General features: G+C 43.8%; 1 protein-coding gene across 2 annotated transcripts in view; it reads left to right on the top strand.

The window, feature by feature from the left end:
• The window catches only part of ARHGEF7 (Rho guanine nucleotide exchange factor 7), a 1058374-nt gene that overhangs the window by 603099 nt on the left and 440168 nt on the right, over positions 1-15107 (top strand). For both annotated transcript variants that reach the window (XM_086934741.1, XM_086934740.1), the window contains exon 13: positions 11897-11983. In XM_086934741.1, the coding sequence (XP_086790867.1) occupies positions 11897-11983 (87 nt within the window). The remainder of the gene's footprint in view (positions 1-11896; positions 11984-15107) is intronic.

Below are 15107 nucleotides of genomic sequence, written 5' to 3'. Positions count from 1 at the left end.
CAAATTTAAACTTTTCACATTATTGGGATAAATCCACTTTGACTCTGTTTGTTGAATACTTTAACTATCTATCTTCTTTGGTCCTTATTGATCAATTAATTGTTTGCCCTTCAGTATATCTAATTTATAGTTTGATCAAATGTAATCGATCTTACTATAAGTGGATGTAATCTGTGCAAAAATGGAAGGTGCTGATTGAAAAAGTGAAAAAAGTGCAAGTTGTGCCAAGTTAAAATGCAATGGTAGCTTAAAAACATGTATAGGGGGAATTCTTTTTGTATATACAGTATAAATACAGGTGGCGGTCTTCCTTCTTATTTTTGTTAGTGAACAATCCTAACTCATATCCTGCATAACCAGACTTCTAATTTTTTGTGTTTTTTTTGTTTTTTTGTCTCTGGTAGGAAAACTTAACAGAACAGTTTCAGTAGGGGCAGCCATTAGGATGCTTACTATCTAAATTTAGAATGTAGTACATCTCTAATCTTCTCATTCTCCTCTTTTGTTTCTTGGGACTGAGTCTATGAGAAAGTATCTAAGATCTTTAGGATTGCCCTCATGTTTTTCTTGAAAGTGGCGTGCCACTGAATATGCCTGATCGTGGTTTTTGATAGCACGTATGTTTTGGAGTACCCATTTGTGCCCTGGTAAGATGGTACTTCCAATATATCTTAGTTTGCACGGGCACTCCAACACATACACCACATGATCGGTTTTGCAGTTTAAGGTCTTTGTTATTTCTTTGTTTTGCCCTCCAAAAGGTGTAGAGTAGTTTGTGGTGGTTACCCCATGTTGGCAGGCTTTACAAACATTACATTTATAAAATCCTTGTCTTTGCGCCAACGAAGATCCCTTCGCAGGCGTGCCACATGGGCTGTTTTCCACCAAAGTATCTTTCATAGATGCACCCCTCCTGTATGTTATGGATGGTCTTTTGGGGACTGTGTTCCCTATTATAGGGTCCTGTTTTTATGAGATACCAGTTTTTGTTAATAATTAGGTTTCGCCTGGGGCACAGAGCTTTTAGCTCCGCCCCCAGAGAAATCTGTAGTTTCCAGTATGGGTGCCTTGAATACGCCCCTCTGTTTCATTGGCTAGCTCCATAAATGGAGGCTAGCCATTGAAACAGAGAGGCGTCCGTCAAGGCCGGACCAGATTCGGGGGCGTTCCCGAGAATTTTTGGCTTTTGGCTACGTCATGCTACGTCAGCCAAAGGCCGGGAACGCCCCCGAATCTGGTCCGGCCGGGCCGTGCTTGCTGCTGTCCTGCCTTCCTCCGTGTCCCTCCTCCCGCCGCCCCCCCTCCCACTCTCCGTGTGGTCCTGCCTTCCTCCGTGTCCCTCCTCCCGCCGTCCCCCCTCCCGCTCTCCGTGTGGTCCTGCCTTCCTCCGTGTCCCCCCTCCCGCCGTCCCCCCCTCCGCGTGCCCGTCCCCCCTCCCGCTTCGATTATTGGGACTCTCTGCTCTTGTTTTATTTCTTGCCCTTCCCTCCCGCTGTCCGTGTGCCCGTTACCGCCCCCTCCCACTGTCCGTCCGTAAATGCTTGTTTGTTGTTGTTGGTCACATTCATGAGAACAAGGACTGAAAACTGCGTGCCTGGCCCGCTTCTCAAGAACCCACCATGAAGGTCTTTACTGCAGTTCTGTGCTTAAGTGATTTTCCCATATTCCGTGAGTGATGAACCGTGACCAGATCCTGTTAAGAACATTATTGTTTTCAAAGAGAATATCCTTAAATGGGTTTGTGCAAATGCCGGTAAATCCGAGTGAAACTCGGTGTACAATTTCTCACCTTACACGAAAAGGGGCGTGGCTCAGTTGTTAGAGCGGTTGACTTTGGTCTGGGAGACCCGGGTTCGCGTCTAAAGGACCACCCTAATGAGTGTATCTTTATTCATTCTAATTTTATTTAGGCACATTATGCAGCACATTAAAGGCCTAAACAAGTGTATCAGAGCGCTATACTTGGAGTATGTTCTGTAAAAACCTCTACAGCTTTACAGGAGAGTAAACTTGCTAACATATGGAGTACAGCATACTTCCTAATTAATACTTTTCCATTGTAGTCTTTAGTAAAAGTTTTTTCAACTGTGTGACTGTGCTACACACCTTCATTAGCATTTGGGTGCCCCTGAAAGCAAGCTTTCTTATGAGGTCATCGTAAAATATACATAGCATGCAAGAATGATTTCAGAATTCTCAAGTTTTAAGCTCACAAGCGCCATATAAGACATAAACTCAATTACTAACACTTTGTACCCTTTAATTGTAGTTGCAGTGCCATTTTCATAAACCGCAGCTCGTGCTGATACATTCAAGCATAGTTGGGGTAAATATGGGGGGTCTGCGGCGATGCTAGTAAGGCTCCTCCTGAGATCAGGCAGTGCGGGCTGCCTTAAATAATCCCTGCTGCTGCACGAGTCACTTCAGTTATTTACTTTCAGCCTTTAGGCCGCCCGGAGGCTTTTCTGAGCCAATGCGTTTGGCACAAAGTGGTAAAGAGCTGATATGAAAGCGTGGTGCAGCTCGGGCAAAGGAAGGCTGCTTTAGGCAATTAAAGTAGCTTATCTGGGAGACAGTGTGCTCAGGTCGGGCTCTGAAGCCTGCGATCCGGCGAGAGAGGAGTGATTAGCATGCGTAATATGGGAGAAGGTCTACGTAAATAACACAAAGTTTTATCCTGTAACACTAAACAATGACTTTTGAATCTAGTTGAATACAATTCCAAGTCGAAATTACATTTGTTTCCCCGAGGCTTTATGTGGGTGGCCTTAAAGTCAGTACAGTCGACTTTGTGGCCTACTCCTAGCTCCTGTACCTACAGGACCAGTTATTCAGAGCCTTTACCATATACAGCATGCTTTGGGCACAGCGGGTAGCTTCTTACATTTGTCCGAGCATAGTGACTTCTCGATTTGGAAAGAGGAGAAATACCAATCACAAAGGAAGCAATACAACATTAAGAAAGTTCAAAAATCACAGATAAAAAGGCAAAATCTATAGTTTATTAGACAAAATCATCTCTTATGGGACACTATGGTTAAAAATCAAAACGAAAACCCACTGATTTTCTCCAGTTACAGAAAACCGCACACAAAAACGTTTCAAAATACACTTGTAACCTCATTGATCATGTCACAGATAGTATCAAAATTCACATCTTTATTAATGACATCACTGAGAGCATGTAAAATGGGCTATTTTGCCGTATGGAGTGGCCACAGGGCCCATCAGCAAGACTTGTCGTATGGCATGAACCTCCTGTGCATTCCAAAACATCATGATGGGGTCTGGAAAGAGGCGGACTGGGCATGTCTAACAGCCTTATCTTGCATTTAGTACAGATTGAAAGGCATGCACCGTGAGCCCTGGGCTATAGGGAAGGGTGTTGGGTATATCCAAATCCATGCCTTGAGCCTAGAGCCTGCTACACAAGGCTACATTTATAGCACAGTGGGCATTGAGGTGACAGGATATGGTCACAACAGGCCAGTCCCTGTATGTAGACACTTCTGTGCATGGCCGAAAACTGCGTGAAGTCAGTTCTTGGGCTCCGTGGACATTGGTGCAGGATTTTGCCTATGGTGGCACCGGCATCCATACCCTGCTGTGCACAACTGAAGGACATGTGGTGTGGACTTGGTTCTCGTTTGAATTAGGAGTAGGGTGTGATCACAAACAATGATCGCTCATTGGAGCCTGGGCCGTACAGCTAAAGGCCTTGGGATGCAGCCTCTGGACTTTCAGACACAGTGCAATTAGCCATAATGAAAATGCCTTCTTTATGCCTACTGGACATTTACAGAAAGAATCCTGGCAGGTGGAAATAAGTTAACCTAGTGCAGAGATATGTGCAACTTCCAGGAAAGGTGAGGGAAGTAGGTGGAAACATGAATGGCTATCTTTTAACGTTTTTGATGGCTGACACATTCATATGGTTGTGGGGCTTTACAAACTGAAATTGAACGCTTTTCAACCATGGTCAGCAATTTTTGCAAGGACTGGAAAATCATTACTTCAGTATGGGAAAGGAAATGGACCTCGTGCAAGGGCTTGCAGCACAGGAAAACGGCTTTCCCTGTGGAAAAAAACGAAAAATGTGTTCTCCTTTCCCCTTTGCATATTTGTATGTGATGTACAATTGTGCACTGTTGAAATGAGAGCCCCAGAAGTATGTCACATGACACTCACACAGGCTTGTCTGAACTTCTGCACCTGGTGCAGTTTTCCTGGTGTACTACCTGTTTTTTCCCCAGAGTTTTATATAGGGTGAACTTGACTAAAAGGTTTCAGAGGCTTTACATGAGCACCAGTTTTGTTACAGATGAACACATACGTTTTTGGTTCGAGCCTGGGCAGCTCATGCGCTGCTCTGCGAAGCATGCTGTATTGAGGTAGGGACTTAAAGCTCTGTCCACTCTCCTCCCACATTTATAATTCTTTCGTCATTGTCAACTGTAAACTGTGGCTGTTCATTGGTCAATAGGCTTAGTAGTCCCTCCTTAGTACTGCTTTGTCATCTCACATGAGGACACCCCCTGTTACGTCTATTCTTACTTGGTAGGCTTTAATTACAGCCTCTTTCATTAGTATTTGCCAGGGAAAGGCAGCTGTCAACCATGTGTTGGTCCTACCAGGGCTTTTAGTGTTTTTTTAAAGTACTTATTTCTTAGTTTTTTTCTCACATCACCACGATATTTAAGTACACTTTATCCTATGGTATTCCCCTATTCTCATTCCAGAGCTGTTTGGGCATAAACTACAATACCCCTACCAGGATAAAAATCTGGTGCTGGCCATGCCCGTCTGTGCTCTCTCTCCGCTTCATATGTTACGCGCTGGCTTTGCTCGCTTAGTCGCTGAGACTCCGACTCATGTGTTTGCTTCTTCCTCTGCTCTCACAGTTGTACCGTTAATGCATGGCCCCTCTCTTGTCTCCCTTCCGCCGTCTTGAACCAGCGGACGTGGCCGCTCCGGGTTGCCGGTTTGAAACTTTCGAGTTTGTATATTCCTCCTGTAAGGTACCTTTTGCTACCTCATGTTTTGTTTGCTCACAATTGTCACTTTTGCCTCATGTAACGGAACGTCTGCTTTTGTAATTTGTTCACTCGTAATCTTCTCATATATCATTTCTGTTTCTATTGTGAAGCTCTGGATGTAGCAGTTTCACTGTTGTGTTATAGAACTCGTCTGCAAGTAATTGCTGTCTGCTGAGCTCGTCCAGTAGGGTACAATAGCTCTCACCTTTGCGAGAGAATAAACTATTGCCAATGTAAATGACAATGCCATTTATTTATCTGTTTTCAAAACCAACACATAAATAAAAATGTTGCCATTTACAATGCCAATAGCTTTGTCAAAAGCAATACCAAAGGCTCAAACTTTAACAAAGGCGGAACCATTGCATTGTAAATGCTTGTTTTTCTTACTGCTACCTCCTGTCGATTAAAGTCCAGAATGAACCTAAAATCACTGGTTGTTTTGACAGGGGTAATGGGTTGTTTTAGTTGTTTATCCATTAACTGTTCCCTGTCGACTAGATTGCACTTGGTTAAAGCCTTTTCTAAACATTTGTTGCTATAACCTCTCGCTTTAAACCTGCCTATCCATTACTGTTGTGCTAGCTTTAATCCTTCGCTACTGCTGCAGATTTGCTTTATGCGCAGTAGCTCACCATAAGGAATACTTTGTATTAGATGGTTAGGATGTGAACTGCTAGCGTGTAGGATTGCGTTTCCCGCCGTGGGTTTTCTGTGCAATCTAGTCTTGACATTACCTTCACTGATGAATACCTCCACGTCTAGAAACACTATACTGGTCCTACTTATGTTGGCGGTAAAATTCAGGTTCAATTCATTGTTGTTGAGTGAATTAATGAACTCTCTAGCCTCAATTTCCGTGCCCTGCCATGCTAAAAACAATTCATCGATGAACCTCCACCAACATTTCATATGATTAGTTAGTGTCTCAGCGTAGTTTGCCATGAGAACCAGCTCCTCCCACCAGCCCATGTGTAGACATGCGTAGCTGTGGGAGAAGCTGGCTCCCATGGCAACCACGCGCAGTTGTTGATACAACACATTTTAAAACAATTTTTTTATTTGTTAGACATAATTCAACCATGTTGACAATCATTTTATTGTGTTCTGTGTAAGATTGTCCTCTTCTTGCCAGATAGTATTTCAACGCCCAAAGTCCATCTATAGGTCTGATGGACGTGTAAAGTGATGTTACGTCTAAGGTGATTGAAAGGTAATCATCCTGCCATTGAAAGTCTTTCATTTTAATCAAAAAGTCCCCTGTGTCCTTAATATAGTAGGCCAATTTTTGAACATGATCCTGTAAAAAGAAATCCACGTATTTGGAAGTATTCTCAAATATACTGTTCTTGGCTGATATTCTCGGCCTCCCCGGTGGATTTGTCCTGTCCTTATGTAGTTTTGGTATAAAGTACAGCATGGGGATTGAAGGATTTGTTATCCATAGATATTTGTATTCTTCAGATGTCAACAGGCCCATTTCTCGCCAGGCCATCAGATTTACCCGAAATGATGATTGAACTGCATTCCAGGTCATTTTGTTGCTGTTTCCATGGCAGGTTTTGTTATCTAAGTGGTTCATTGCTTCCCTGAGGTATTTATCTCTTTTCCACAAAACCACGTTCCCGCCTTTGTCGGCATTTCTTACTACTATTTCTTTGTTGTTTTTGATTTTGGTCATTAATTGGTGGTATTGTAATTCCTTAATGTTCTTTCTGACCTTAGTTGTCCCTTTATGTACCGATTTATTAAAATTTTTCAAATCAATGATGACTTGGTCTTGAAACATATCAATTGTATCCTTCAACGTCAGTGTATAGAATGAAGATGGTGGTTTAAAGATGGTCTTGCACGATACAGTTATGTCGCTTGCTGTGTTCTCAATTAAAGTTCCACTGGCCTGATTTCCCTTTTGTATCAGGTCATAAAGAGTATCTACCAGTCCTTGTGACTCTTAATTGGTATTAGAGTCCATATTTCTTTCCGGCATTAAAATGTCGGTAGATATGGAAGATTGTTCATTATTTGCTGCTTTGTTAGACTGCGCATGAAATTTCCTGAGCTTTAATTTTCTTACGCTCTTATAGATGTCAACCCTAGATTTTGAATAGTTAAATGAACTTTCCGGGCAGAAGGAGAGCCCTAAAGTTAATAGCTGTTTTTCTGCAGTGTTGAGTGTCATGTCTGTCAGATTAATCACTGTCATTTCACTCGATTCTTGTGTGCTGCTGCAGTTTATTTTTTCTAGTGTTTCTTCTGTTATTTCTTTTGTTGTTTTTTGCTGGTTCCTTCTATTTGCTTGTCGTCTCTCCCTCCGTTTTTTACTCCCCCTCGATTGGCACCGGCCTGTTGTTTCCTTGGCCTTAGCGATTGGAGGCGCTCCATACATAAAAAATCGACTTCTTATGTTAGTGTGTGTCTGCGGGCAGTTGCCCAAAGACGCCTCTGACCAGCTCTCCACATTTGAACTTTCCTCAGAAGCTGATGTCAGATCTAGGTGTTGATTTGCGTTTTCAGCACTTTGTTTTGCTTCCTTGTTGTCAGCCTTTAGCGCATCAAACTTATGAGCAAATGTAAAAATGGTAGAGGGGACAGGGACGTCACCAGAGGGCAGGTAGGTGCAGAGTTCAGTGAAGCGTCGGACAAAAATGGTTAGGTTTTGTTTTGCGGCTTGGACTAGGATGTTAACCTTTCTGTAGACAGTTATGGTCAGTTCGCCCCTAAAAGTCCTCGGGTGCGGATATAGTGATGAGTTTGAGTCCATGGGAGATGTTGGTAGCTTTAGTTATTTGAAGGAAGTTCTCGCTCTATTTGGCAGTTTTTTGTGTGTAGAAGATGGAGTCAATGTTGTGGCCACCTTGTGCTGGACTGTAGTAGATATCTGGAATTAGAGTTTCAGGATGCTCTGAGAGTTTTGTGCTTGACGTTTTTTGCGGACCAACTGGAAAGGTTTTGAGGGATTTTAATGCAGTATGAGTTGATGCCATACCTTTCCATGATAGTGATGTGAAGTTGTGAAGGAGCAACAGTGAGGGGTCCTGCGGCAGTATTATCAGTCTGGCAGTCAGAGTGGGTAAGGACTGATCGACGTAGTAGTGGCAGTGCCCCTATTGCTGGCACAACGAAAGATGGGCAGATGTCACAAATGAGGAGGTGGGTGCTTGCCTCGACCAAGACCTAGGGTATTCGTGCTGTGGTAAAGACAAAAAGTAGCCAAGCCAGATTCCAACTTATTGGTGGCACTCCCAGCCTGTATCAGCCAAGGAGTTTATTGTATGTGCACTGTTGATTCCATCCGACACGTTGAGAGATTCCGTTAGTTCTTTATTAGTTAGTCAGGCTGGGGCATATGGTCGGCAAATGCAGGCAAGGCGCTTTAGTGAGTTACTTAGTATCACTAATTGCTGCGCTCCTAGTGGTCTGGTTAGGATTTGGGGTGGCTACATGGTAGCTTTGGTGTTATTTGGGCTACCCTCATGATGTCGGTGTCTTCATCTCCCAAAGCAACCTATCCAGGTAAAGATGGGGCCAGCCAAGGGTAGGTGCCACTTGGCTCCCTCCAGTATTTAGCATGATCCCCAGCGTGCTCAGGAAGTAAGTATCAGACAGAGGCAGTGGTTGAATGTTTGGGCGCCTTCTGTTGGGTTTTGGTAGATTTTGGGCTACCCAACAGAAAGTCTGTGTTCCCAGCTCCCATTCCAACAGCTGCACATTTCTACACAGATGGGGGAAAGCAGATGGTTAGAGCAGCTCCCTGCTTCCCCAGAAAGATTCCACATTTGTCCCCAAGAGCTCTTGGTAGTAGTATAGATCAATGTATGTAAATGTAAATGTATGTATACTTGTAAAGCGCACTATCACCTGACAGGCATCTTGGCGCTGTATACCGCTGTGGAACCCGTCCTGGCTTTCCCTGTGAGATGCTCCCTACTGGGCACCCCCAAGGTGAAACCAGGCATCCCAGCGCTTTAGGGCCATTGTGGAGATTAAGCAAGCTATTGCCCAGAGTGAGGACCCATGATTAGAGTAGGCACCGAGGCGAGAATTATCGAGTCCGTGGACAATGAGCCCAAGACCCTGCCGCATCGGGAATTGAACCCTGGTCCCGGCTAGACCTCTGCATCAGGGTCTGCCACTCTAACCATTGAGCCACTCTTCATGGCCGGAGGGTTTGTAGTATATTACCTGGGTACCTTTTGGTAGGTCTTGGGCTACATCCGCGGGAGCTCCTAAACTGTCTGAAAAATAGTAGAGTTTGAAAGGGACCTGAAAGATTGAGATAAAGTAGCATTGAGTGTCAGTCGGTGGATAATAGAGGCTTGAGATGGAATCAATACTATGCAGTGTATATGCCCATCACCCAGCGCTAGCCACTGGCTTTTGAACAAAACCTGTGGCCTGACACTTAATCTTTAACAAATTAAGCACTAGAGGCAGGAGGGATAACTGCTTAGCATAACAAGAAGTCAAACCCTGTTCTTAGATTTTTCTTGGTAAGGCATAAGGCTTCCTGTGTCCAATGCCAGCTATGCATGGCTAAAGCGCATGTCCATTGGGCTCTCTAGATGGGTGGATGTTTTGGGGTCGAGTTGAAGACAGCTAAAGAATTTAGTTGGGCATTTAAAAAAGTCACTTAGAAAATGTTGGCTTCGCAGTACCAGTAACTTATCAGAGTAGAATGCAAACCTAAAGGTTAATTGACAAAAGTCCAGTCAATCCCCATAAAAGAGCACTGAAATTGATCAGTTAATATGAGCTGTGCAACCAAAGCTAATCTGTGCTAGCTCATTTCCTCATGTGATATTATTATTGCTGGCTTTAGGGATGCCATTGATGATAGTGAAGACACCAGAATGGACATTTAGGTCATCATTGTTGATCTGAATTCCTATTAAAATAAAATCTAGCTGCATGCAGTGAATGAGATTTGTTAGCTTAGTTTAATTGTGTTTATTTTGTTTTCCTTGTAACCAAGGTGTTGCTTTGGCCCCTGTTTTATTTATTTTGTTGTTTTCACTTATTTAATTTCAGTCTTTCTTTCTTTTGCCTGACTTGCCTGGAATTGGGTGTTGCTCATTTTCCCTCCCATTGCTTGAGGTAGATGGTGACTGGGCCCAAAACGGCATGCGTCAGCCAAGCATTTCAAATACCTTTCTAAAGCACACCCGTCTGTGACTGGCCCTCTGCAAAGATCTAGCCGTGTTGCCTGTCACTACAATGGAGAGAAGTCGGTAATTATATTCACCTCCTCATATAAATAGTCCCCTGGCTAAATGCCCCCTTCAGACTGAGGACTTAATTCAACCATTGCCATTGGAAAGAATTGCCACCAACTTCACAAGTGGGTATGACAAATGTTTCAATTTACGCTATCTCTGCCGAACTGAGTGTCACCTAGTCAGCATTTTAAACAAACAATTAGAACATTGTTGACCATATCAGAAGCATTGTAGCCTGATGTTTGGAGGCCTCTTTTATATCTAGTCCTCCCTCCCAAAAATTCTTAATATAGGATAGAGAATCAAATAAAGGGTTGAGGGGAGGTTTAATAGTTAGGTCTTGAATATCTAACTATTACACAAGTTATCTGCCCAGCTGCTCAGATTTGGAGATCCTAGTGGCTTTATAGCTTATAATATTTTATAATTTTGGCATAGTCCTAATATATCATCCTCGCAATGCACATAGATAGGTTATGTAATGAATGGTAGACATACTATTCCTTTTTGTAGCAACGTTTGATGAAGTCTTCGTGTTAGGGGAAATCAGTTTGCCTTAGATGACAATCTTTCTCACAATTTGCAGACCTAATCCTACGCTTGAATTCTATGGACATTTTGCAGCTAGTGAATCAACATACACATCCAGCAGGTCAAACCATTGACCTTACATTTGTGGCAAATGAGAGTTTCAATTGTCTTGTTCTTTTCGCTAACATGGTCAGATCAGTAGATCACATTAGAGTGCATGTTTTTTCTTGCTCTGTCCCTGGTGTGCTACTCCCGGCTTAAACACCTCTTATGCTGTGTTTTGCTTCCTCCGGTACCTTGTCCACTGCTTTGCTATTGTTGTTTTCTTTCTTTATTTTTAAATACCTAAGGGTTTGGTTCCTCTGGTGCTCTAGCTCCTCTGTTACTCCCCTCGACCATTCAGTTTTGCCCCCCTCCTTTGACTTCTCCCCATCCTCTCCCACCCGCCAGCTCTGTTGCTATCCACTAAGCAATTTTCGAACTTTTCAATTTTGGAAGGTCCTGTTGCTGTTATTTGCTGCCAGGAAGGGCTCTCCTTTTCTGAAACATCCTTTTGCACCTGTCTAAAAGATATTTTACGACTCCATGTGGCATCTGCCACCAGGCTAGGCCTCCGTAGTGTTCTTACGCTTATGTGCACATACACGTCATTTCGCTATTTTTTTCATTCTGTGGGGGGTGTTTTTTGGTTTGTTTTTTACTGAGGCTGCAGAGCATCAGCACAAAACACTAGCAACGGCTGTAGGTTGCAAATGCAAGCTCTATTGGATTTGCCACTGTTTGTTGAAATCCTTTCCCTAAATCCTCCAGTAGCACTTATTGCTATTGTTCATGTCAATATTTTTTTAGCCCGAGACCTAAATGAAGATGAGATATGTTCTGGATTGTTACATCTTTCATGACCTTGTGTGTATTTTTTGCTTATTTTGTTGAGTGGTGAAATATTGTTTATTTCTTGTTTTATTAATATAATAAGTAATATGAATTGAAAAGAATGATCTGATGGCTTCTCAAGAGGTAAAAAGTGTTAATTTGATTTGCTGATTTCTTTAAGTGGATTCTGTGCTTTTTTTGGAATAAATTTGAGAAATCAATGTTTTTTTCCTTAAGGAAAAGAATGAACGATATCTTCTACTCTTCCCTCACATTTTGCTGATGTTGTCTGCAAGCCCGAGGATGAGTGGTTTTATATATCAGGTAAGCTTGCTATTAAGGAAACCTTTTCTTTTACTTTCAGATTAAGATTTAACTTTAGCTACTGTTAATCTGACTATGGGGAACTTGCAAAATGCCTTTTATTTTCTGTTTGGAGTGCCAGTAGCAATCTAATTTTCTCCAACCGACTCTAGGCCTCTAATCTTCATGTAACCCGAGAGAATGTGGCATGTACACTATTGTTTATTGTACAGACTTACTTTAAGGCAACATTTAATTACAGTAGTTTGTGTGGTGATCTCATATGAACTCTGATGGCTTTTTTTAGTTTGCCGGACGGCTACCTAAATATGATCCAACTCCATACAACACTATATCTGATAGAGACTTCTGGCTGTAGATAACGTACATTAGAATATTCCCAGGTGTCCAACTTCATCTGGACATTTATGAGCAGTCTCGTTTGTGCACCAATAGATGGTGTTTATGGCGTTGTTTTCTCCAGAAGTGACATTTGTGATGCTTATATAGACACCAATCCAATGTGTGACCTTTGTAACTTCTTTTCCACACCATCAGCGTGGATCCGGTTTGAGCTTCCCTCGTTCATTTTTTGACTGACTTCCATCTTTTTGTCGACGACTGGTGTGCCTTTTAAAAAAATGTTCACCATGTCTCAGAAGAAACCCACCTGGTTGAAATCTTGTGGAGTCTGTCATCAACAGATGTCTGTTACAGACCCACACTTGGTCTGTCAACTGAGTTTTGAGAGAAACCATGACTCCATGTTGTGTGCTGAGTGCAGAATAATGAACCCAAATGCCATCTGAGAGTGGGCCTTGAAGCTTTTGGCAGCTCCTTTTGCGACTTCGCGCCTCTCCAGTTCCCGTTCATGGAGGAGTACTTGGGACCTCTCCTGGGGTCACTCACGTCAGTCTTTGTATAGCTCTAGGACTTCTTTGAGGACTTCTTGTGAGATTTACCAGATGAAGTCAAAGCGCTCTTCGACTTCTCTGTGTCGGACTCATTCTTCGGACAAAGTGAGGAAACGCTGCCATGAATCTCAACCTTGTTCTCTGGTGGTCCTTGTGCAGCTACCGTCGGAAACTGGATCTGCTCTGCGCATCCCTGAATTCCCTGGAGCTGGAGCAACCCACACTCAACTCTGCGAGTTCTACGAGGCCATGGGCCTCCTTTTTGGGAAGCCGAACCCCTCTGACGCATCTTTGGGTCCTGTGGGTTTGGAAGGGACCTCAACTGGAGCTCCGCCGGTGGGTTCCCCCTCTGCCCCAGTCGACCCCTTAGAATCAGTTAGTGGATTCGAATCAGCCCCGGCCATGACTTCATGACCTCTTCAGTGTACCATTCCAGGTGTACTGTTCCAGTGGCGCCAAACTCATCATGATTCCAGAGTCCAATATTGAGCCGACTGGTGTTGCATGATGTCTGCCCCAGCGCCGACCAGGTCCACACTTCCTGAATTGGAGACAGATGCCTGTATCACTGAAAGGTCTATTGGACAACACAAATGGAGGTGGTCTTGGGATCTCTATTCCTACACTGACCCCTAGCAAAGTCTATGACCAATGACAACTTTTATAAGGACCTGGTTGACGCCAGTGGTTGGTCTGGAAACTCCACCAGACACTGGTCTTCTCTCCTCTCACAGTGGCTTTGGAGGAAGAGGCTTCCTTTGCGATGGTAGTCCAGAGGACGGCTGAGGTCTTAGAGCTGCAGCTCTCCCTGGTTCAAGTCCAAACCAGTGTTTTAGGGTGAGGTGCATCAACTGGGGTGGGCACAGAGGGTGTCCATCTGGACCTTACTACCCTTCAGCAAAGCCATCACTGATGTTCTGCTCAGGTCTGGTGGCTCAGCACAGGACCATTGCTCGCCTCGATCACCCTGCTCCTGGGGACCCAGCTTTACTGTCCCATCGCCCAACCCCTGAGAGTCTGGTAGTCCAGGCCTCAACTTCCCAAATCAATCCTGGTGCGTTCCCTACCACACCACTGCATGGGGAATTTAAGAGGCTGTATACCTTCAGAAAGAGGATTTTTTCTTCCGCCAGTGTGGCACTGCAGCCCGTGAACAATGCACACTTATATGGCCATTATTTCCATATTGTATGAGATTTTGTTTCGTAAATGCTGCCTATGGTCTTGGATAAGGCCTGGGCCATATTTTCCCAAGCTATTGCTGATGAACAAGACACTGCAAAGTTTACAATGAGATGTGGGCTGGATAGGATCGACTCACTGGGCAGAGCTGTTGCTTCTTTGGTATTGCTGAGATATCACTATTGGTCAAGGTATACTGGTTTTTCAGGGGATGTCCAAGCCTTGCTCATGCCCTCTGATGGAACTAGTCTCTTCGAAGACCAGAAAGATTCACCCTTCAAAAGGTTTAAAGTTAATATAGCCACTAATAGGTCATTGGGGCTCTCTGCATCCCCCGAGAGCAGCATTCCACCTGATGCCTCTTCCCGTATCTACAATAAGGGCTACTAGCCGAGTCTTTTCCACCTAGCCAACATGACTAGCAGGCTCAGTCATTTCGCTGATGTGGCTCCCGCAAGCCCTGTGGGGCACACAACTATATGCCCTCCCCTCACAGTCAAAGCCTTTTTAGTTTGTCCACAATCCAGCATGGTCATCCAGTTGGGAGCAGAATCTGATACCATCAGCACCAATGGAAGAATATTACATTAAAAAGGGTAACAAAGACAAGAGCTCCCTCTCCTTCCCTTATCATTATTTTGCAGCGTGAATCTTTTCTGGATTCACATGGTGTGCATTATTCCGCCATCTAGTGGTTGGGTCCGGAATTATGTTTTTTTTTCCCTCCTGTTGATGGACGTCGACGTACTATCATTTGGTGTACCCTTGTGACGTCGTTGTGCTTCCTCCGGAAGCTCCCATCTTCGGTCGCCAACTTCAGATTCTTTTTTTCTGCCATTGGGTCTGGATCGATATGGGAGGAACTCCAAACTTCGGTGAGGAGAATTGACAAAAAGCAGGAAAAAATTCTACATAAATCTACAGTACAATGATTCAAGGTACTGGACTTCGAGCCAAGGTGCCGGAGGGTGCAGAGAGGGGAAAGAACAACTTCATCGATGACCGGACAACAGTACGCATGCAGGAGGCTCCCTATGTGTGTGGTGATG

This window comes from Lissotriton vulgaris, chromosome 8 (genome assembly GCF_964263255.1).
Source record: "Lissotriton vulgaris chromosome 8, aLisVul1.2, whole genome shotgun sequence".
NCBI classification, from domain to species: domain Eukaryota; kingdom Metazoa; phylum Chordata; class Amphibia; order Caudata; family Salamandridae; genus Lissotriton; species Lissotriton vulgaris.
This window is presented reverse-complemented; position numbering and strand designations above follow the sequence as displayed.